This window comes from Stenella coeruleoalba (genome assembly GCF_951394435.1).
Source record: "Stenella coeruleoalba genome assembly, chromosome: 19".
NCBI classification, from domain to species: Eukaryota; Metazoa; Chordata; class Mammalia; order Artiodactyla; family Delphinidae; genus Stenella; species Stenella coeruleoalba.
In genome coordinates, this window is record NC_137165.1 from 38,479,036 (window position 1) to 38,504,529 (window position 25,494).

At 38.3% G+C, this 25,494-nt stretch overlaps 2 protein-coding genes across 2 annotated transcripts in view; both read left to right on the forward strand.

Annotated features, from left to right (window-relative positions):
• HOXB7 (homeobox B7) overlaps window positions 1–25,494 on the forward strand; it is a gene marked incomplete at its 3' end in the record, with an annotated part of 498,962 nt that overhangs the window by 164,036 nt on the left and 309,432 nt on the right. The window lies entirely within an intron of this gene.
• The window catches only part of SKAP1 (src kinase associated phosphoprotein 1), a gene marked incomplete at its 5' end in the record, with an annotated part of 276,920 nt that continues 251,773 nt past the window's right edge, over window positions 348–25,494 (forward strand). Inside the window, 2 exons of the mRNA XM_079904479.1 lie at window positions 348–737; window positions 16,820–16,847. Coding sequence (XP_079760605.1) covers window positions 348–737; window positions 16,820–16,847 — 418 coding nt within the window. The remainder of the gene's footprint in view (window positions 738–16,819; window positions 16,848–25,494) is intronic.

The following is a 25,494-nucleotide window of genomic DNA, read 5'->3' on the forward strand; positions in this document are numbered from 1 at the left end:
CAGCTCTTAGAGGGAAAGGGCTGGGTCCCCCTCTCCCTCAGCTTTCTCCCTGGGTTACCCCTTCTTTTCCTTGCATCCTTTCAGACTTAGGGAGGAAGGGACACTTTGGCTCCCTGTGTCCATTGCAGCCGGACTGCTCTGATTCTCCCCAAAGTTGGTGGCTTGAGATTATTTATCGGGACTTACGGTCATTCCCTTGAAACGTCCTGGTTTGCCTGACAAGCGGTTCTGCCCTGGTTTTCTGGGCGTGGACGAGCGAACTGGGTTGGAAAGGACTGTGGTCCGACTTGGCGGGGGCTGACCCCGTCCTCGGATTCTGCCTCCTCGAGCCTCATTTCGGCGCCACGATGGCTTTTCAACCTGCCCCCGAGGCCCGCTGTCCGGGACTTAGGATGGGGAGCCTCCCGGGCACGGGGTGCCTGGGGGTGGCGTCGCGTCTTTGTTTTAACCGGGGGCTGAGGGGGGTGCGCGGGCGGCCGCCTCCTCCCTCGTGCACCGCCGTGAGGGCCGCGGGCCCGGCGCACAGGTGTCGCCGCCGCCCCGGCGTCCCGCCCGCGGCGCGCCGCTTCCTGAACGCGCCCCGCCCTGCGGCTCAGCCCCGCGGCGCCGGCGACAGAGGGCCAGGTGCCGCTGCTGCCCGTCCGCCCGCCCGGCCCTCTCCCGCCGCCCGCCACCCGCCACCCGCCACATGCAGGCCGCCGCCGCCCTCCCGGAGGAGATCTTTTGGCTCCTGGAAGGTAACGCCCCGCCGGGAGTCTCACGTGCCGAGCCCGGCAGCAGCCGAGACGACAGCGGCTCCCAAGGCCGGCCTTCCCCGTCAGCTCCCTCACCCACCGCCTTCTTGAACCTCGAGGCTGCCGGAGTCCTGACTCTGCAGAGCCAGCTGTTCATCCCCCGCTCAGGGTCCCTTTCACTCGCCTCAGTAACACATTTTCTTTTCCCTCAAGGCGTCTCCACCTCCCACTTAGCCTCCAGGCTTCTGAGCAAGTTCAGGCCGCGTTTATGGTCCCCGGGCCGCCGTGCTGGCCTTCAAGCTGTCCCTTTCTTCTCAGGACGCCCTGCGTCTATAGGTTTCGCGCTCGTCCCTCTCCCGCCCTGACTCCGTCTGCCCCGCTCACACGGTACCTTGACCTTCCAGCTTAGAGCGCCCCAGGCTCCCAAGGGGCTGTGAGGGCTCCCGGGCTCCTGTCAGCCAAGGCCTGGGCACCCAGACCCTAGGTCCCCTTCACCTGCCTGCAGCTCTGGGGGTCCCTCATGCACCTGGGGCAGGCGGATCCTGGTATTACATCTCTTCCCTTTCTAGAAGTGCCCCATTGCGGTGTGTTCAGTCACGAACACTCAACACATCCCGCTGTAACACTCCAGAGTTACAAGATCATCTGCTTGCCTCACACTTTTTCTGGTGAAAGTAACTTGCTGTTCCCGTAACTGACCTTCCTGGAAGGACGGGGACCTGGAATCTGTGCTTGCATAAGGGTCCCAGGAGGAAAACTCTTCCCGAATTAAGCCTTTTGGCATCTATGTGACAAATGACCTGCTTTGGGCAGGTCATACTTTTGGCAAGCAGTTTTTTTTTTTTTTTCAGTTTCTCTCAATTTAATTGGTTTTATATCTCCATTATCTTGTTATCTTGGTATAAATGCCTCCTAATTAAATATTTGGCAAGTCTTTTCGGTCTGTTTGTGGCACGGTTTCCATTCTGGGCTGCTTCTCTGTAAAAGCTGTCAACTAGGTATTTCTTCTGAGGTGAAGTTTCCAAATTTATTTTACTTGTGACCCGAGTGAATCTAAATTTTCAGAATAGAAAAGTATTTGCAGGGTAAAAGCATCATCTGGGTGTCTAAGAAGAAGCAACCCGGCCTTTCCCGCTACTGTTGGTTCAATAATTCCAAGTGTAAAGAGAGGCTCTATGTGTCTGGGTTCCAGGAGGGAAGGAACTGTGGCAAAAAGTTTCATTCTGCCCTTGCAGTTAAAGGTATAATCTGATTCTTTTTATTGGTATCTGTCATTTGTTGAGAGGGAACCTATTTTACAACCTAGATAAACTAGACTTCCATTTTGTGTGCAGCCTTGGTAGAAGATTCCTTTTAATTTTCAGAAGCTTGCAATGACATCCACTCCTTCAACATTTTTGATGTGCAGTTCTTTATTGTTCAAAACTGACACTTTGGTAAACAGCTCATTTCTGCACCTGCCACCTTTCTTTAGCTTAGATTATTTTCTTGTTAGCTGACTGTTTTTAATTGAAGTCTTCAGATCTCCTCCTAAAGCAGAACCTTTGTTTGCTGACAAGTAGAGCAGGGTATGAATGGAGATTAATTGCATGTCACATACTTCTGTATCAAACTTGCTGTGTCTTAACAATCTCTGTTGGTGCTTGGGTCTTTAGAATATACGGAGGAGTCTGAGATTAAATTTTAAGGAGCTTTGTTGGTTAATATATTTCTTTAAGGCTTTTTTTTTTTTAAGTTTGCAATTAGAGTCTGAATCTGAAGCAGAAAGAAAAATGTGAAAGTGGGATTCAACCAATAATTCTATTGAAAAGTGTTTGAAGAATATGCTTTTGAAAGGTTCATGTAATCATAGCAACATATTGGTTGTAGGTTTTGTTTTTTATGGAACACACTCTCTGGTGTAGACCAGCAGAATTATTCATTGTACTACAAATAATTTGTAGATATTATAAACCCATAATGGCTATCCATTTATCGTCTGTTGCTGTTTGTCTCCCCACCCCCCCCACACACACTTTTTAAGGTTAACTGTTGACAGTTAGAAAATATGTAGGTCCTGATCTCTATGTCGTCACTCAGTGGAGGGAGTCACAGGGTGCGAGTGCTGCCACTTTAGTGCTGCCACAGGCCGAGCGGGTGGAGTTTCTACAATGAATTACTACTTTCATAAACCAAGGCATAAGCATTTACACAGTGATTTAACACTGGCCATCACAGCCCTAACTTAAGCATTTATTTATTTATAACTACATGAACATAAATGACAGGGGCATTTTTTGACATAATGTGTGTGCTTTGAAAAATAAAATATGCAAAGCATTGTGAAAGGTTTATGGCAAATTTTGCATAATGAGGAAGGGAACAGAAATTCTGAAGGTCTAAAATTAATTTTGTTAAATTTTAAACATTTGAAAATGTTTCATTTGACCAGCTCCACTTCTAGGAATCTGTGTTACTGAAATTAAAGGACATGAAGTATGTGTACCAGGATCCATAGTAAATGTGCATGAGTTAGGAAAGGTCAGGTGATGGTATGAATGATTATTCATTTTATGGAATATTTTGCAGCCATTAAAAATGTTGTGGTGGATCTGTATATATTGGCTTGGAAAGTGTCCATAACATATTTTTAAGACTAAAAAGCAAGGTACACCGTAGTATATATAATATACCATTTATGTTTGAAAACATCAACAAAACCCCATATATTATGTATGTTTGTGGAAGCCTAGGAGGGAGTAAGAAAGAATATACACCAAGTTCCTAACATTGGTTTTCTAGGGAGGGGAGTGAGAGAGTGGGGGAGAGATTATTAATTTCATTTCATACATCTTCATGTTGTTTGAACCATGACAATGACTATGTATTACTTTTGTAATAGGAAGAAACAACCAGGAAGGTTATTTAAAAGGAAAAGGAACAAAAAATGAAAAGAAGCTTAGAGAGGTCAGGGTTCGAAAGGGCCATTAACCAGGGTTGTGATTATGCTTTTCTCTTGGTAGCTCTAAGGGTGTGTGGAAGGTGGGGATTTTTTTTTTTTTTTTAATGCTGTCTTGGATTTTGGGCAAATATTAAAGCAGTGAGAGGTTTCTAGGGTAACTCAGGAAACATCTTCCTCAGATAGACTCTGTCAAGCTCTCATATAGAAATAGTAACTAGTCCATATCAGCAAATGAGTACCTTATAGATAAGTAAAGTGAAGGGCATTTACTGCCTTATTGAAAGAGGAGGAAATATTCATGTCTGTTTTCAAATAATCAGGCTTCACATGTAGAAGTTATCTTTTCGTTTTTGTTTGGTGATAACCACGCCCGAAAACAAAAACAATGGAGTGCTGGCAGTTTGCATAATCTTTGTTTCACAGATACAAACAATCAGTTTCTTCCTTGTCTTTCTAGCCCCACTTTAGCAGTCAGAAGCACAAGAGGCAAGTATGAAGGAAGGAGAATAAATATTTCTTTAGTTCACAGTTTGTCTTGTGTGATGGAATGGGGCTTACTGACTTTAATCGCTAATAGGTCGCAACTATCTACAAGGTACCTAAATCCTGCTCAAATATGGATTAGAGACAAAATAATGTCCACAACTCCGCTGCATTTAGTAGCAATTGCTGCGTTAACGCTGATTCCAATACGCCTATGGTTACTTATTTTTAAACTTCCTTGGAAAGAAGAAGTCATTAATCATTTCCTTCCAGATTGTTCTCCAGATTTGTATTGGTCGATGTAGCCAACCATAAAATCCTTTTCAACATAGTAAAACTCCAACTCTGACTTTTTAGTATAAACATTTGTGATCAATTTTTTTCTCAGATGCAGTAGGAACTTTTCACACTTCCTCAATCAACCAGTCTGTGTTCAAAGGCACCTCCTCTGAACACTATAACTCAGAGTTGTTATAGCGAATATCATTTATCATACTTTATGGGAATATTGAGTTGTTTAGGGATTTTTCTGCCATAATTGCCCCGGACTGCTTTGTGAATATCTATGTCTGTTTTACGTTTTAATTTTTGTCATTTTTTTTTCCTACTGTTAGACCAGGCCTATCACTTTGCACTGCTCTCAGTGTATCTGTATCCCCAATGCTATTGGAACATCAGATAATTAAGTTCATTGGAATTAAGATGTGTGTGAAAGAAAGTATGAAGGGCTCTCTTGATGAACACAGTACCCAACCCGTTAGGCCTGCACTTTGTAACATGTACTGTGGCTGCTAAGAGTCATTTTTACTTAATTTTTGATACTGGGTCGTCTTCTAGATAGGTGATGTTACTGTTCGGTTGAATTCTGAAAGGTATATGACCATACTTCTATTTCTTTTTGTTAAATTTCTTGGTTATAAGAGCAATAATGCTCATTGTAGAAAATTTAGAAAACGCAAGGATATACAGCCACCCATAGTCAACGATTGTTAAATTTCCATTTATTTCTTTCAGTTATTATTATTTGTACATACTTTAAAAGTTGTGACATATTGTGTGTATAGTTTTGTATACTGATTTTTCCACTTATAGTTTTTCATTTGCTATGGTCTCCTGAGCATTTTCTTAGATCACTAAGTTCTTTTTTTCTTTTGAGTGATTTTGAAGTTATACATCCTGGTTTTATCCCACTGATAGTTTTTTACCTTTATGGGAAAACAAACAAACAAACATTTCCCTCTGATTAGCAGCATTAGGAATGAAACAATATCTTCTAGCTCTTTCCTCCTGTATGAAATGTGAAATTGCTGATATAATCTTGGATTTTAGACTCAGAGAATTATTAATGTTTTATTGTGTATATTAGATTACAATAATTATTTTTTGACATTTGCATAATATTTAAAACCATAGCTATAATAATATTTTTTCTTCCTGTTTAACTTGTTCATTGCTTACTTTTTGTATCATGGCTTTTTCATTCTTGAACTCTTTATCTCTTAGGTATTTAGACTTTGCTAGAACGGTAGCCACTGGCCGCATGTGGCTATTTAAATTTAAATTAACTAAAATTAAATAAGACCAAAAAAATCAGTTACGCAATTGCACTAGCTACACTTCAGCTGCTCAGTAGCCACGGTGCCTGCTGTATTGGACAGTGCATAAAACCCTACTAGATGACAACTGAGAATATAATGCTGAGTGAATTTCTCAGGAAGGGTACTTTGATAGTCCCCCTACTGAGCCCCTCCAAGTTTGAGTATATGTCTATCTAGTTTCATATAAACTTAGCTGTGGACATGAGGTTCTAGGGTCACACTCTTTCCCTTTCTTCCCCTTTCTCTCAACTTAACCTCTCAAAGTTTTACCCTTATCTTCTGGTCTTCAGTTTTGTGGAGAAGAAGTCTGATGCCAGCCTGATATATTTCTTTTATAACCCATTCCTCCCACCGCCTGCCTGGATGTTTATAGGATATTTTTCTTTGCTCTCAAAAATGTCACTAGGTCATTTCAAGGTTTTGGACTTTTTAATAATTTTGCCTGGTATGTAGTGAACCCTTTTGATCTAAAGACTCAGTCTTTAACTTGAGAAAGTTTTTCTATTGTCATTGCTTCTACTCCATCTCTTTTATTCTGTCATACTAGGATTTATATTATAAATATATTAGGGCCCTGATCTAGTCTCTGTGTTTCATCTCTTTTATTGTCTCATCCGTCAGTGACTTCATTACAGTTTTAAATTCAGCATTTATTTATTTAAAAAAATTTTCCATGTGTTCTTTCCTCATCACTCATTGTTTCATTTTCATTACATCTGTAAATCTGGCTTATAGGCATAATGACTTTTTGAATGTTGAAAATATGATTAGAAATTTTCTAAACATTTCTGTTCTTTAATAATAAATCTACTTCAGAGGGAGACATTTTCTCTAGTTCTTCAAGATATAGTTTTCTTTTTGAACTTTGTTTTCTCATAGGTCCTGTATATTTTTTTTGTGATAAGTTTGCCTAGGTTCAAATCCTGACTGCCACTTTCTTACTAGTATTTAACTTTGGGTCTTAGCTATAAAATGGGGATAATAATAGTACCTATCTCATAGAATTTATATGAGGAATAAAGGACTAAATATTTGAAAAGAACTTAGAATAATATCTAGAATGCATTACACACCATTTGTTTGGTAAATAAAATTAAAAATTTATTTTTCTTTGAGGAAGTCCTATTGATCTCTCTTCTTGCAGTTGCCTCTCCACAGGAAAACTCCTAGGCATGGCCTTTTTTTTTTTTCTTTATAAATTTATTTATTTAATTTATTTATTTTTGGCTGTACTTGGGCTCAGTAGTTGGGCTCTAGAGTGCAGGCTTCAGTAGTTGTGGTGCACGGGCTTAGTTGCTCCACGGCATGTGGGATCTTCCTGAACCAGGGATCGAACCCATGTCCCCTGTATTGGCAGGTGGATTCCTAACCACTGCACCACCGGGGAAGTCCCTAGGCATGGCCTTTTGCTTGGGTTGGTGGTTCATCCTTGCTACTCCAAATTAGGGGAGGTTTGTAGGGGTTCTTTCAGGATCTTCTTCATTTCCTTCCTTCCTTAGATCAGAGTCCAGTGATTATTTCTATGAGAAACTTTTTGGAGAAAGGAGAGAGGAAGTTAGCTTCCCTGCTAACTTAAGAAAGACATGTTCCTTACCTTGTTATAGAATGCTTTGTATGTGTGTGCGTTTGTGTAAAAATAGTATTTTTTGTACTACTTGTCAGTTGAAAAAAAATGAAAGGTTTAATCTTCTGCTTCTCCCTTTCTGTTTTTATAAACAGAACTATTTTTTTAATTGGTAGAAATATTTTAGTTTCATTGTGGGTATAGCCTAGATGTTAACTGGGCTGCCCAGGCCGTTTGAACTCTAGGCAAGACCTACTCCCCATTGTGGAAGCCCAAACATCTCCTCAAGATCTGGGTAATTCTCAAGGGGCATGCATTCTCAAGGTTACTTTTGCTTCCAGGGTCCCCTCCTTCCATGTGTGCTTTCTGTAGGCCTAAACCAACGGTTCCCAAATGAGGTGATTTCGTCCCATGGGGACATTTGGCGACACTTGGAGACATTTTTTTTGGTCACAGCTGGGGAGGGTGCTATTGGCACCTAATGGGTAGAGGCCAGGGATGCTGCTCAGCTTCCTACAATGCATAGGATAGCCTCCACAACAAAGAAGTATCCAGCCCCAGATGTCATTAGTGCCAAGGTTGAGAAACCATGGCCTTGGCATATATCCTTGCCTTCAGTTTCCACAAAGACCTACCCACATGAAGTCCCTGTGAGTGTAGAAGACATCACTGGAGAGTCAGAGGGTGCAGGGAGAGGGAGGAAGGGTTTCCACTGCAGTAATGCAAACGATTTTAAATTGAATATTAGGCATTCCTATTCCTAAACCCCCTTTTCCCACTCCAGTCATCAGACAGTGCCCTCTGGCCTCACCTGATGTAGTTCTCAGCCTTATGCTTTCTCACTGGCACTTTCTCCCTTTATCCTATCTGGAGCAAAACAAAAAAAAATTGTTTTTTCCCTTGCTGCATGGAAAGGCAATTTAGCTATCTGTTTAGTGGTTTAGGTTCCCACCAACACCCACACGTGGAGAAACAAATTACTTTGCCAAACCATGGCGATTCTCTTCCTAAGAGGAATTCTAGTGCCAGCTATTAAGATAATAACATTTTTACCTCATTATATAAGTGTAATACTTAAACAATTTTTAATCATTTTAAATACAGGAAAAGTAAGATGTTTCAAGTTTTACCATCATCTGAGAACCTTAACATATAGACATATAACATAGACATAACTATCATAGATCTAATTTTTTCACGTTATAAACCATTACACTGTACAGAAATCCTACAATTTCTGCTACGTTTATTCATATTTATTTCCCCTGTGTTTCCAGGTTCATTGCTTGCTTTTCCAGTTTGTCAGTGCTGCGTTATAGGTTAGGCGATTATAACAGATGGCTTTTCAGGTTTGGAGTCTTTGAGTTCCACTGTTTAATTTTACTATCCAGCTCTTACACGGAACATAGGACAGATGTGGGCTTAGAAACAGAGTGGTCTTAGCATCCAGAGAGCAAGCTTTCCTGAAGGCTTATGGCTTTGATAAAATCACTTATGAATTACTTAAATTCTCATCTAGGGTCTCCTCCTAACATTGTTGATATTCTAATATTAGTATGTTATAGGGAAATAAAATTTTTATTCACATAATAGGAGCTTTACTAAAATGTATCCAGTGGCACATATTTATACATACTTAAGCCAATATAGTAGTTGAGTTGGAATTAATTAAGGTACTGTACATTATAAATCAAGTATGAGAAGTATCCTGGATACTTAGAAAGCTACAGAAAATCTCTCTTAACTGCATTGTAATAAACGTCCTTAAAATCACTCTCTCTTTAAAGTAAATTTTCCTTTTTGATAACTCTTTGTGTGAGCCTCTTCATCCATCGATTCCTCCCTCTCTTTCTTTCTTCCTTCCTTCCCAGTACTTTATTAAAGTATGATTTATGTACATAAAATGCACTAATGTTAAGTGTTACAACTGGATGACTTTCATGTATATATGACTGTGTGACTGTGTGACTACAACCCACATCAGGACATAAACATTTCCATCTCCCTAGAAAGTTTCCTTTCCAGTTCTGGAACTTCATAGATCAGTATGATCTCTTTTGTGTCTGTCCTCAGCATAATGTTTTTGAGAGTTATCCATGTTGTTCTGTGTATCAGATTTATCTTATCCTTTTGCTAAGTAGTATTCCATTGTGTGAATATTTCCACAGTTTGTTTATCCATTCTTCTTCTGATGAACATTGAGTTGTTCAGTTTTGAGTTATTATGAATATAGCTGCTATGAGCATTCTTGTATAACTTGTTTTGTAACATAAACACTCATTTCTCCTGGATAAATATCTAGGAGTGGAATTTCTTGGTTGTAGGGTATGAATACATTTAATTTTATTGGAAACTGCAGTTTCCCAAAGTGATTGTACCTATTTTACAATCCCACCAACAGTGTATGAGAATTCCAAGTGCTCCATTTCCTCGCCAACACTTGATGTTGTGGTCTTTTTATTTTTAGATATTCTGGTAGATGTTATGGTCCATGTATTTTTTTAATTACAAAAATAACTTATGGATACATTTTTATTGTAGAATATTTGCATAACATACAAGTATATAGACTACTTGACCTAGTCACAGAAATCAGACAAGAAAAAGAAATAAAAGGTATCCAAGTTGGAAGGGAAGAGGTAAAATTGTCATTATATGCAGATGACATGATACTCTATAGAGAAGACCCTAAAGACTCCACACAAAAACTATTAGAACTAATAAATGAATTCAGCAAGGTAGCAGGTTACAAGATTAATATACAGAAATCTGTTGAATTTTTTTTACACTAACAATGAAATATAAGAAAGAGAAAGGGAAAAAACAATCCCATTTCGAAAAAATACCTAGGAATAAACCTAACCAAGGAGGTGAAAGACCTATATGCAGAGAACTATAAAACAATGGTAAAAGAAATTGAAAATGATTCAAAGAAATGGAAAGATAGTCCATGCTCTTTGATTGGAAGAATTAATATTGTTAAAATGGCCATACTACCCAAAGCAGCATACAGATTTAATGTGATCCCTGTCAAACTACCCATGACATTTTTCACACAACTAGAACAAATAATCTTAAATTTTTTATGGAACCACAAAAGACCCAGAATTTCCAAAGCAATCCTGAGGAAAAAGAACAAAGCTGGAGGCATAACCCTCCCAGGCTTCAGGCAATATTCAAAGATACAGTAATCAAAACAGCATGGTAGGGCTTCCCTGGTGGCGCAGTGGTTAAGAATCTGCCTGCCTTCCCTCGGCCTTACTCCAGGGGCTTTTGCTGTAAAGTGCCTGGCATTACCGGAGGGTACATGAACGAGCACGCATCCCTCCCCAGGGAGACTGCTGTCCTGTGGGGCCCACTCGTGGAGCTGACAGCACAGGTCGGGTGGGGTTGGACACTTTCCTTTCTGTACCTGCTGACTGGCGACGCTTAAACAGGGTAGAGGCATCAGCAACCAGTAAGTGAGAGATGCCACACATGCCCGGAAGAGCCAGAATAAAATGCTAAAGTCCGGTGTAATTGGAACACGGAGCTCGCGTCAAAAGAAACACAAACCGAACAGTTTTGTTACGGAATAATTTCTAACTGATAAGTATCAGAACACGTCAGAGGTTTCTTGTTGTTTGGAAGGAATGCTAACTCGGGGTTTTATTTTGCCTCAGAAAAAAAAAAAAAGAATCTACCTGCCAATGCAGGGGACACGGGTTCAAGCCCTGGCCCCGGAAGATCCCACATGCTGTGGAGCAACTAAGCCTGTGTGCCACAACTACTGAGCCTGCGCTCTAGAGCCCATGAACCACAACTACTCAGCCTGCGTGCCACAACTACTGAAGCCTGTGCATCTAGAGCCTGTGCTCTGCAATAAGAGAAGCCACTGCAATGAGAAGCCCATGCACCACAACAAAGAGTAGCCCCCGCTCACCTCAACTAGAGAAAGCCTGCGCGCAGCAGCAAAGACCCAACACAGCCAAAAATAAATAAATAAAATAAATAAATTTATTTTAAAAAACCCCAGCATGGTATTGGCACAAAAACAGACATATAGATCAATGGAACAGAATAGAGAGCCGAGAAATAAACACATACTTCAGGTCAATTAATCTTTGACAAAGGAAGCAAGCATGTACAATGGAGAAAAGACAGCCTCTTCAGCAAGTGGTGTTGGGAGAGCTGGACAGCCTCATGTAAATCAGTAACGTACATTAGAACACTCCCTCACATCATACACAAAAATAAACTCAAAATGGCTTAAAGACTTAAATATAAGACATGACATCATAGGATGCCTAGAAGAGAATACAGGCAAAACATTCTCTGACATAAATCGTAGCAGTCTTTTCTTAGATCAGTCTCCCAAGGCAATAGAAATAAAAGCAAAAGTAAACAAATGGGTCCTAATCAAACTTATAAGCGTTTGCACAGCAAAGGAAACCCTAAACAAAACAAAACAAAAAGCCTAACAGAATGGGAAAAAATATTTGCAAACTGTGGGACCAACAAGAGCTTAATTTCCAAAATATACAAACAGCTTATACAACTCAATATGAAAAAAACAACTCAATCGAAAAATGGGCAGAACTAAATAGACATTTCTACAAAGAAGGCAACCAGATGGGCAACAGGCACATGAAAAGATACTCAACATCGCTAATTATTAGAGAAATGAAAATCAAAACTACAACGAGGTGTCACCTCACACCAGTCAGAATGGCCATCATCAAAAAGTCTACAAATAATAAACACTGGAGAGGGTGTGGAGAAAAGGGGATCCTCGTACACTGTTGGTGGGAATGTAAATTGGTGCAGCCACTATGGAAAACAATATGGAGGTTCCTTAAAAAACTAAAAATAGAACTACCATATGATCCAGCAATCGCACTCTTGGGCATATATCTGGAAAAGACGAAAACTCTAACTTGAAAAGATATATGCACCCCAGTGTTGATAGCAACACTATTTACAATAGCCAAGAGATGGAAGCAACCTAAGTGTCCATCAACAGATGAATGGATAAAGAAGATGTGATACACACACACACACACACACACACACACAAAATGGAATACTATCCATAAAAGGAATGAAATGTTGCAATTTGCAGCAATATGGATGGGCCTAGAGATTATTGTACTAAGTGAAGTAAGTCAGAGAAAGACAAATATTATATATCACTTATATGTGGAATCTAAAAAAAAAATACAAATGGACTTATTTACAAAACAGAAACAGACTCACAGACATAGGAAACAAACTTATGGTTACCAAGGAGAAGGTGGGGTGGTGTAAATTAGGAGTATGGTGTTAAAAGATATGCACCACTATATATAAAATAAATAAACAAGGATTTACTCTATAGCACAGGGAGCTATATTCAATATCTTGTAATAACCTATAATGGAAAAGAATCTGAAAAGAGTGTGTATATATATATATATATATATATATATATATATATATATATATATATATCTGAATCACTTTGCTGTATACCTGAAGCTAACACAATATTGTAAATCAACTAAAGTTCAATGAAAAATAAAATAAGTATATAGACTACTTGGTTTTTTATCATAGCACCATTGGATACCTTTCCATATGAATCTATGTATATATTCATATATATATATATTCATTTTTAAACTGTTGCACAGTATTTCAGAATTTTTTAACTATTCACCTATTGAAGGATGTTTAGATCGTTTCCAGATTCTTTTGTATTTCCACAGTGCTGTAGAGAACATATCTGCATCTTTGTGTACATATGCAAATATTTCTGTAGGATAGATTCTTAGACTCTCAAATGGAAGATTGCAGAAGTGTTAATCCTAGATTTGTAGACTGGCCAGTAGTTAAAACTTAATCCTAAGTACTATCTGTGTTTTCGTTCCTGGTTTTTGTTTTCTCTGTGCTGTGAGTATATAGGTATTGTCATTTTTTTCCCCTTCAGGAGGTAAGAGAATGAAAAATATAAACACACATTTCTTGGGTCATGGGGCAGAAACAATCAGCAGGTTGAAGCAAACCACAGCCAGAACATGCTGACAGTTTCTCTATTGTATGCTGATAACTTCCTGCAAGCCCAAACAAAGCTGGTGGGTATGATTTTAACCTTGCCAACAAGTTTTACTCCTTAACAAAAAGCAAGAAATATATGCCTTAAGGATTAAAACTGATTGCCAGATCGAAAATTTAATGCAAGGTTTAAAACAAGTTCTAAGCAAACTGAAAGTCATTTCCCCCCACTATGATACTTTTATTTAATTTGTGTGAAAATGGGCAAGACAAGGTTTCTATGAAGTCTTCCATCGTTAGAATAGAAAAATGAACACTAAAGTTTCAGAGGTTTGATTTTAGGGAGATATTTAAGTCACTGCAGAAATACTAATGGTCGGATACCTTCAGCATATTTGTAACAAGGAATCAGAAATTATCATTTTTTGTTTGTTTCTACCAGAAGCTGTCAATGAGACTTTGTAGAAGTTGGATCAGCAACCAGGCCGTTTTTTTCTGTAAAATAGCAATATGTTACATAAAGGGATAGGTGTGACATTTAATTAAACACCCAGACAAATAGAATACTCAGGTATCTAGAATGAAATGTGGCCTTATGTTACTTCCAAGGTAGAGATTGTTTTAGTTTGGCGGGCATGATTTGCTAGGCATGGCAAAGTGGGTGGACATAGTCTGTGACTGGAAAGGACATCTTACTGTTGGCGGCTCACTCAAGGAAGTCCCGAGGATGATGCAGATCTTTACTCCCTGCCTACCGCAGCAATCCAAGCAAAGGACTCCTGGGATGGGTCCCTGAGAGGAGTCCCTCCTCCCTTTGATATCCCCTTCTCTTCTCCACAATCCCAACAAACATTTTCTACACCCCTCCCTTCTCCATACAGGCTCCCATCTCCATCCTAGAGGGGTGATGTCTCATCTTTAAGGCTTTAACTCCTTCAAAGTGTTCAGAGTGAAGCATCTATAAGATAAACATTTTGATTAGAAAAAAGCACTAGGTATCACTGAAAATTTAAGAGATGAGGCTGAAGTAGTATCCTGCTCCTACAATTTTTTTTAAAACAGTGAATAGATTGTTTTCTAATGTTTACTTAGGTATTTTCTTTTAGACCCCTTTTTTTTAATGGGAAAAAGAACCATGTTCCTTAGGTTGATTTCCAGGCCAGCCCATTTTTAAAAACTATTTTGTGTCCCTCTTTGTCAGTGGGAACACTCCCTTTATCCCCTGTTCCCTAACTCCAAGCTTTGATGTTGGTGTTCTGACTGGAGAGTGACTCCAATGGGCAGGACTGGGAAAGGTATGAGGAGCTGGGTGGGAGCTAGGTTGGGGTTCCCAGGATTAGGGAGGAGACTTATTTAATGAGCCAGAATGAGAGCAGGAATGGGCCTCACCTAGCGGGGAGGTGAGAGCCAGTGCAGGGACCCAGAGCAAAAGGAGAACAGAATTTCCTCTCATCTCCCTCTCTTCCTCTCCTGTCTCCTTACTTCCGACCCCATCTCCCATTGAGAGTGTGGCTGCCAACAGGCTTGGACGTGCTATGATAAGAGGAGGGGGCTATGAGATGGGGTGAGGAGTGATGATGGAAGTCAGCAGAAGGTTGTTGAAGTATAATGACTATCAAAGCAGCAGCAGTGAGAGAATGGATATTTCTGTGATTGTACTCAGCCAGGACAACCATTCACATTTAACAAGTATTTGCAAGTACTTGGGGACTTTTTAAAAAAATCTAAATAGAGGGTCTGAAATACTGCCCAGCCTTAAACTTAACAGAATTAATTTGGTGAGTCATTTTAGCCTATGCCAACACTTTTTGCACGTAGACAAAAATCTCAAATATTTTCTTGGGTATAATGCCAATATGGGCAGAAATTCATGGCACCGTTCTTTTCAGAAATGTGAGTTCTGCTTTAGTAGTTCAAATACTTTTGCAAAATATCCCCTGTAGGAACACTTTGATTGGTTTTTGGTTGGTGGAATTGTTTTCAGCAGCATTTGGCCATTCATCCTGCCTTCAAATAGGAGATTGATTGAAGCAAACTTTTGAGTTTTAGAAACAATATATCAACAAAAAAAAATTGTAACTGTTAAAGAACACCAACTTAAATATTTTGTTCTTTCTGTGTATTAGGAGCATTACTTAGAAAACAGATGGAGGCAACCTTTATTTTTCACTAGTTTGAAAAATGTGACACATAGGATGTCATTCTTCTCCAAATAGAAGAGTAGCCTCATAAATGGACAAGGTCAGAGGTTTGGGAGAATGTAAGAGACTTTGACCAGTCTACAGAACCTAGAGATCTTGGGTGCATCCTGTCAAGTCAGAATCTTTTCATCTGGCCTTAGGCCGTGCAGTGGTTTCTCCCAGGGATGTGATGATTATATCATGTCTACAGAGTTCCACATACCCTCTGTCCCCTTGTCCTTCTTTGTTTTCTTTTTCTATCTTCTTTTCCTACTCTGGTTTGCTGGAATAGATATCCATAAGTTGCCTGGAAGCTGAGGGAATCTATGTTTTAGGGAAGCTGTGAATTATAATAGGAAGATGCATCTTTGCCAGAGCTGTTCACCGTTTAAACATGAGACTTAAAATCATTGTATATTACTTTTAGTACAAAATACTGTATGTTGCTACAAGCTTGCCTTCCAGAATAATCTTTCATCACTGTCCTCTCACCCCTAACCTTTATGTTCTGCCCTCCAAGTTAGAATTCTTTCAGTCTCTCCAACTGAACTAAGATCTATCACCTCAGGACCTTTGCACATAATGTTCCCACGCTTATGCCATTCTTTTCCTCATTCTACCACCTCCTCCCCATCCCCAGCAGACATACTTTTTTTTTTTTTTTTTTTCCCAGCAGACATACTTGACCTGCTAATCTGTGGGCTTCAGATGAAAGGTCAGGTCTCTGAGAGATCTCCCCTGACTTACTTCCCTCTAGACTAGTTGCATCCACTCTAGGCCTGTGCCCCCCTCACTTTTCTTATTATAACTCATATCACAATTTATTCTGATTGTCTATTTAAGTCTTTATTCTTTGGTAGACTGTAAACTTTTAGTTTAGATCTATCTTGTTCACTTTTTCAGTATTTAGCATGTAATAAGTGCTCAGTAAATATTTGTTAAAGAATAAAGGCATTCAGAAAAAATGTGGCATTGTTTATGGTATGTTTCTGATTTTGTCTTTTCTCTTTGGTGTGAGGACATTTACACCAGTGTGGTATTGCTCACTCACCAGTCAAAGGTAACTAGGTGTAGACCCTGTAACATCAAGTATTATGTGTAGTGAGTGCTGTGATGTCAGAGGCACCTCAGGAGTGTTCTTACTCAGTTAGTGGTGTTTTTCACTCTGGATTTTGCAGTTGCAGGAGCCTAAGGCATCCTGATGTGATAGGACATGATGTTTATATTAAAGGAGTCCTTGTTTGTACAAGGCTGATTGCTTAATGGAAAACCCACCCAGAGAGAGTGGTAAACTTGGTTAAATACAGGAGGTGAAAATCTCTTCCTTGTTCAGTGGTGAGTAATGTGTTTCTGAGCAGGGTTGCTCAGGCACCTTGAGGTCATAATCACTGTAAGTAGCATCATCTTGCAAATTGAAAGGCAACTGTATTATATGTTGGTCTGTAATTTCCTTAATATCTGTATCAAGTTTTGATATCAGGGTTATGCTGGCTTCATAAAATGAGTTGGAAAGTGTATAAAATACTAGATGTATAATCCCTCCTATAGCTCTTGCTTTTGACTTATTTATGTTTTTATGATTATAAATTTGTTCATCTAGTGAGTTGTGGGAGTATTTTTAGATCAGCTTTTTCAAAAAAAATGATGAGACAGATGGAAGAGATTGTCTTCGTGTCATTTTATTCCCCTGAGTAGATGACACTTGCAGGTGAAGGAACAAGTACTTAAATTAGCAAGTGGCCCTCTAAAGTGGTTTGAAATGAAGCCTTCAAAAAAGTAATTTAAAGTGAAACTTAAAAAGTAAAGTCATAATAAAATATCAAATTATCAAATATCCCCCCAATGAGTTGGGGGATAATTATATCCTGTTGATTCCGTTTTAGCAGTTTTAGTATATACAAATATAATTACATGGGATTTTTTACTTATAAGCATTTAGTAAGGAGAGTAGAAGTTCAAAATAATATGTATATATATCTACATTTATCATCTATAGGCATGAAGTATTCATTTTAACCATCCATCTCTCACAGGATCTCTATTCCCCACTTTCTCTCTGCTTGGGTGGCCTCCTTTCCTATTCCCAGCTATGAACCAGCACAGCCCACTACCACTGAGTGAAATGAAGAGGAGGGAGAAAAATTAAAATCTGTCTATCCAAGCTAAGAGCAGTATTACATTATGCTTGCATAGTGATTTTAATTTTACTTATTTTTTCATATTCTAAAACACATATTTTAGAACATTTAGAAAATATAGAAAAGTATGAAGAAGATGATAAAAATGGCTTGTAATTCCACTGCCTAGAGATGACCATTGTTAATATTTTGGTGTTTATCACAGTGCCTGACTGACCTATAGGAGGGACTCAATAAAGATTGGGTTAATGAATGAATTTAACCCAGTCCCTCCCCCCTTCTTCTGGTAAAATGTGAAGATTATATCATATACCACTTTAAAAAATTAATAGACTAGTTTTTAGAATAGCTTTAGATTTACAGAAAGATTGAACGGGTAGTACGGAGTTCTCCTATTCCCCTTACCCCCAGTTTCCTCCATTATTAACATTTCACATTACTATGATACATTTATTACAATTAATGAACCAATATTGATATGTTATTGACTAAGTCTGTAGTTTATTCCATTTTCCTTAGATTTTACCTAACGTCCTTTCTGTTTTCCAGGATCCTATCCAGGATACCTCATTTAATTTATTTCTTTAGACTCCTCTTCTCTGCAGCCGTTTCTCAAACTTTCCTTGTTTTTGATGACCTTGAGAGTTTTGAGGAGTACTGGTCAAGTATACTGTAGAACGCCCTATATCAGAATTTGTCTGATGTTTTTCTCGTGATTAGACTAGGGCTACAGGTTTTTGGAAAGGAGATCACAGAAGTAAAGAGCCATTCTCATCAAATGTCGAGGGTACATACTATGAACATGATTTATGACTGTTGATGTTGACTTTGATCACCTGGCTGTTATAGTTATTGTCAGGTTTCTCCACTGTCAAGTTACTCTTTATTTCCCCTTTCAATACTGTGCTCTTCGGAAGGAAGTCTCCATGTGCGATCTACACTTAAGTGTTGGGAGTTATGCTCCTTCTTCTTTAAGGTGGAGTATCTATATAACTTATTTGGAATTCTTCTGCACTGGAGATTTGTGTGTTCTCCTCCCATGTATTAAGTTACTTATTTATATCATTGTGGACTCATGAATACTTATACTTTGAGTTATAATCCAATGTTACCTAACTTTGTTGCTCAAATTGTTCTAGCTTTGGCCATTGGGCGCTCTTTTACTTGGCTCCTGGGCTCCTTTTGACATGCCCCATGAATTTTGTGTGTGTGTGTGTGTGTGTGTGTGTGTGTGTGTGTTTTGGGCACTTCCTTACTTTCTGGCACTACAAGATGCTCCAGGGTCATCTTCTATGTGTCCTGCCCCAGTCCTAAAATCAGCCATCTCTCAAAACAGCGTTGGTTCCTTTTACTGAAGATTGGTATTAGAAATCAATATCTGGGTAGTAGGTGTGCTCATTGTCACTGGAATGTTGTTTCTTTTAGGCCTTCTCAGCTGACAAAGCAAAGAAATATGTGTGCAAGGTAACCCCACATGTAAATATATCTATAAGCAATTTCTATACATAACCATCTGTATCTATACAAAGTTAAACATGAGTTCTTATTGATGTCTTCAATTCTTAATTCATTTTAGACTCCTTACTATTCTTTTTTTTAAATTGAGCTCACATTGTTTTATAACATTATATAAGTTTCATTTGTACAACATTATATTTCTACTTCTGTATACATTACAGTGTGCTCACCACCAAAAATTTAGTTTCTATCTGTCATGTACAGTTGACCCCCTTTTACCCATTTTACCGCCCACCCCCTCCGATAACCAATACTCTGTTCTCTGTATCTACATGTTTGTTCTTTTTGGTCTGTTTTGTTCATTTATTTTATTTGTTTGTTTTTTATATTTCACATATGAGTGAAATCATACAGTATTTGTTTCTCCCTCTGACTTATTTCGCTTAGCATAATACCCTCAAGGTCCATCCATGTTGTCACAAATGGCAAGATTTCATCATTTTATAGCTGAATGGTAATATATTGTATTTATATATACCACATCTTCCTTATCCATTCATGTACTGATGGCTGTTTCCATATCTTAGCTATTGTAAAAAATGCTGTGCTGAATATAGAGGTACGTATATCTTTTTGAATTAGTGTGTTTGTATTCTTTGGATAAATACCCAGAAGTGGAACAGCTGGATCATATATTAGTTTAATTTGTAATTTTTTGAGGAATCTCCATACTGTTTTCCATAGTGGCTGCACCAATTTACACTCCTACCAACAGTGCATGAGGGTTCCTTTTTCTCCACATCTCCTCCAGCACTTATTACTTCTTACCTTTTTGATAATAGTTATTCTAAGGGGTGTGAGGTGATATCTCATTGTGGTGTTGATTTGCATTTCCCTAATAATCATGTTGAACATCTTTTCTTGTGTCCGTTGGCCATCTGTATGTCTTCTTTGGAAAAATGTCTATTCAGCTCTTCTCCTTAATATTCTTGCTGCTTGCTCCTATCTTTTCCACTCCAACACTAAGAAACTTGGCTCCCACCATTCATCATCCATTTATTGTTTGATTAGAGTATACATGTATAGCAGTATAAGAATTGATAACCCCTACACCCATTGGAGACAACTTTATTGACTAGGGTCCAGTATTCATGTGCAGTTCCTTTTGCCTTTGGTCTTATAGACTACCCATTTCCAGTGTTGCTTAGGTCAGTACCTTTCCCCCATTTCTTCAGTGAGTTTAATTCATATATTTGTAATCAGTTAGATTATGTTGTTACAGTCTGCATTTTTTCCTGAGATTCCCCAACCTGCTAAATGAGTTTTTGAAATTTGTAGACATTAAGGCTCATTCTTTGTGTTGTAAAGTCCTATAGGTTTTGATAATTACATAAAGCCATGTGTCAACCATTATTAAAGTATCATACAGTATAGTTTCACTGCCCTAAAAGCCTCCTGTGCTTTACCTATTCATCCCTCCCTGACTCCTCTTGAACCCCTGATCTTTTTATAGTGTTGCCTTTTCCAGAATGCTATGTAGTTGGAATCATACAGTATGTAGCCTCTTCAGATTGGCTTCTTTCACATAGTGATATGCATTTAAACTTCCCCCATGTTTTTTCATGGCTTGAGAGCTCATTTCTTGTTAGCACTGACTAGTATTCCACTGTTTGTATGTACCACAATTTATTTATCCACTCACCTACTGAAGGACACTTTGGTTGCTTCCAAAATTTTAGCAAGTATAAATAAAGCTGCTATAAACATTTATGTGCAGATTTTTGTGTGGACAAAAGTTTTCAACTCAATTGGGTGAATACTCAGGAGTGTGATTGCTGGATCTTTTGATAAGACTATGTTTAGCTTTGGAAGAAACCAGACCATCTTCCAAAGTGGCTATACCATTTTACATTCCCATCAGCAATTAATGAGAGTTCTGGTTGCTCTACATCCTTGCCAGCTATTGGTATTGTCAATTTTAAAAAATTTATCCATTCTAATAGTTACATAGTGATATCGCATTGTTGTTTGAATTTGCAATTCCCTAATGACATATGATGCTGAGTGTCTTTTCATATGCTTATTTGTCATCTGTGTATCTTCTTTGGTGAGAAGGTACACAGATGACAAATGCACATCTTATGTCCATTTTAAAATTGGGTTGTTTGTTTTCTTATTGTTGAGTTTTAAGAGTTCTTTGAATATTTTGGATATAAGTCCTGTATTAGATATGTGTTTTGTAAAGATTTTCTACCAGTCTGTGGCTTGTCTTTTCATTCTCTTAACACTGTCTTTTGCGGAACAGAAGTTTTTCATTTTAATGAAGCCTAAATTATTTCTTTCATTCATCATGCTTTCGGTCTTGTAACTAAAAACTCATTGGCAAACCCAAGGTCACCTACATTTTCTCCTGTGTTATCTTCTAAGATTTTATAGTTTTGCATTTTACATTTAGGTCTATGATCCACTCTGAGTTAATTTTTGTGAAAAGTTAGAGCTGTGCCTTTTTTTTTTTTCATTTGGATGTTTAGTTGTCACAGCACAATTTGTTAAAAAGACTATCCTCTCTCCACTGAATTGCCTTTACATCTTTGTCAAAGATCAGTTGACTGTGTTTGTGTGAGGCTATTTCTGTGTTTTCTGGTCTGTTCCATTGATCTGTGTCTGTTCTTCCAACAGTACTACTCTATCTTGATCACTGTAGCATAGTAGTAAGTCTTTAAGTTGAGTAATGTCAGTCCTTCAGCATTCCTCCTTCTTTCTCCTCCTGTCATCCTCCCTCTACTCTTCCTCCTCCTCCTCGCCCCTTCCTCTTCCTTTTCTTCTTCTTCTTCCTCTTCTCCTTCTCCTTTTCGTTCAGTATTGTGTTAATAATATGCTGTGAGAATTTTTGAATTCCTTAAATTTTCTTCATGAATATTATTTTTAATTGGTTATATCATATTTCGTTATATGATCTATGATATAACCAATAACCAGGGTTTAGTGGAAAAAATTCAGAACATATGATATCTCATTTTTGTAAATGAAAATAAAAAGGTTTTGTTAGCACAGAATAAAAACTGAAAGAGTTAGGAGTTCCCTGGTGGTCCCGTGATTAGGACTCCATGCTTCCACTGCAGGGGGCATGGGTGCGATCCCTGGTCAGGGAATTAAGATCCCTCATGCTGCCCGGCGTGGCCAAAAAAACAAAAAACAAAAACGTGAAAGAGGATGGGATTGCAAATTTTGTTGCTTATATCAATTTCTTTATTTTCCGATGTTTCTACGGTGAGTAACAATGCCTTTTTTGTTAGAGGGAAAGGTAAATATGTTTGTGTTTGTTTTCTAAAGTGTGAGAAATATCTTTTCTTCCTTTTCCCCTCTCAATCTGATATTGGTAATTTCGGTTTTCTCTTTTTTCCTTTTATGAATCTTGATAAAACCTTTAGGGACTTATCAAATTTATTGGTCTTTTAAAAGAACCAACCAATGTTTTTTCGGCTCTCTATTTAATTGATTTCCATTCTTATCTTTATTAATTTCTTTTTCCTGCTTGGAGTTTAGTTTGTTCTTCTTTTTCTAGTTTCTTAAGATGAAAACTTAGATCATTGATTTTAATCCTTCTTTTCTACCATAAGCATTTAAAGCTGTATGTTTCCCTTAAGTGTGGATTTAACTGCGTCCTACAAATTTGGATGTGTTGTATTTTATAATCATTCAGTTTATTCAAAGAAGAGTATTTCCTCTTTGATTTACGTTACTTTGAATTGAGGCTTTTTAGATATCTCATTGTTATTTATTTCTAACTTATTTTATGGTCAGAGAACATACTCTACGATTTTAGACTTTTGGTGTTTTTTTTGTGTTGTTGTTTGTTTTCTTGCGGTACGTGGGCCTCTCACTGTTGTGGCTTCTCCTGTTGCGGAGCACAGGCTCCGGACACGCAGGTTCAGCGGCCATGGCTCACGGGCCTAGCCGCTCCGCGGCATGTGGGATCTTCCTGGACCGGGCCATGAACCCGTGTCCCCTGCATTGACAGGTGGACTCTCAACCACTGCGCCACCAGGGAAGCCCGACTTTTGGTGTTTATAAGACTTATTTTATGGACTAGAATAAGGTATATCTTGGTGAACATTTCATATGCACTTTAAAAAAAGTGTATTCTGTAGTTGTTAGATGTAGCATTCTATGAATGTCAATTAGATCAAAGTTGTTGATAGTGTTGTTCAGGTCCTCTATCTCTTTGCTGATTATTTGTCTAGTTGTTCTATTAGTTTCTGAAACAGGGTAGTAAAATCCCCAACTATGATTGTAGATATGTCTTTTTCTTACTTTAGTTGCATTGGAATTTGCTTCAGGTATTTTGCAGCTATTTTATTATGTGCATACACTTTATGATTGTTCTATCTTCCTGATGACTTGGCCCTTTTATCATTATGAAATATCCCTCTTTATCTCTTGTAATACTCCATGTACTGAAGTCTACTTTGTCTTACATTAGTATACCCATTCCATCTTCCTTATGTTTACTCTTTGCATACTGTATAATTTCCATTCTTTTTTTTCAGCCTATCTGTGTCTTTATATTTAAAGTGTGTCTCTTATAGATTACTTTGAACAATTATATGCCAATAAAATGGACAACCTAGAAGAAATGGACAAATTCCTAGTAATGTACAATCTCTCAAGACTGAATCAGGAAGAAATACAAAACATGAATTGAATCAGTATTTTAAAAACTCCCAAGAAACAAAATTCCAGGACTAGATGGCTTTACAGGTGAATTCTGCCAAACATTTAGAGAAGGGTTAACACCTATCCTTCCCAACTATTCCAAAAAAATTGCAGAGGAAGGAATGCTTCTGAACGCATTCTGTGAAACCAGCATCACCCTGATACCAAAACCAGACAAAGATATAACAAAAAAAGAAAATTACAGGCCAATATCACTGATGAACATAGATGCAAAAATCCTCAACAAAATATTAGCAAACCAAATCAACAGTACATTAAAAGGATCATACACCATGATCAAGTGGGATTAATCCCAGGGATGCAAGGATGGTTCAATATCCACAAATCAATCACTGTGATACACCACATTAACAAATTGAAGAATAAAAATCATATGATCATCATATGTTGCAGAAAAAGATTTTGACAAAGTTCAACATCCATTTATTATAAAAACTCTCAGTAAAATGGGTATAGAGGGAATATACCTCAACATAATAAAGGCCACGTGTGACAAGCCTACAGCTAACATCATACTGAATGACGAAAAGCTGAAAGTATTTCTTCTAAGGTCAGGAACAAGATAAGTATGCCCTTGAGGGTATTATGCTAAGTGAAGTAAGTCAGACAGAGAAAGACAAATACTGTATGATTTCACTTATATGTGGAATCTTAAAAACAAAACAAATATGAACAAATATAACTAAATGGAAACAGAGTCATAGATACAGAGAACAAACAGGTGGTAGCCAGAGGGGAGGGTAGTGGGGAGGTGGGAGGAGAGAAATAGATGAGGGAGATTAAGAGGTACAAACTTCCAGTTACAAAATAAATGAGTCACAGGTATGAAATGTACAGTTTGGAGAATATAGCCAATAATTATGTAATATCTTTGTATGCTGACAGATAACTAGACTTATCATGGTGATCATTTTGAGATGTATAGCAATTTTGAATCATTATGTTGTGTGCCAGGAACTAACATAGTGTTGTAAGTCAATTATACTTCAAAAACAAATAAACAAACTCATAGAAAAAGAGATCAGATTTGCAATTGCCAAAGGGGGAGGGTGGAGGGAGGGGGAACTGGATGAAGGCAGTCAAAAGATACAGATCTCCAGGGCTTCCCTGGTGGCGCAGTGGTTGAGAGTCCGCCTGCCGATGCAGGGGACACAAGTTCGTGCCCTGGTCCGGGAAGATCCCACATGCCACGGAGCAGCTAGGCCCGTGAGCCATGGCCGCTGAGCCTGCGCGTCTGGGGCCTGTGCTCCACAACGGGAGAGGCCACAACAGTGAGAGGCCCATGTACTGCCAAAAAAAAAAAAAAAAGATACAGATCTCCAGTCATAAGATAAATAAATACTAGGGATGTAATGTACAACATGATAAATATAATTAACACTGCTGTACAGTTTATATGAAAGTTGTTAAGAGAGTAAATCCTTAGAGGTCTTATCACAAGGAAAAAATTTTTAATTTTGTGTCTATATGAGATGATAGGTATTCACTAATCTTACTGTGGTAATCATTTCATGGCATTTGTAAGTCAAATCATTATGCTGTACATCTTAAACTTACATAGTGCTGTATGTCGATTATATCTCAATAAAACTGGAAGGAAAAAAGTGTCTCCTGTAGAAAGCATATAATTGGGTCTTGCATTTTTATTC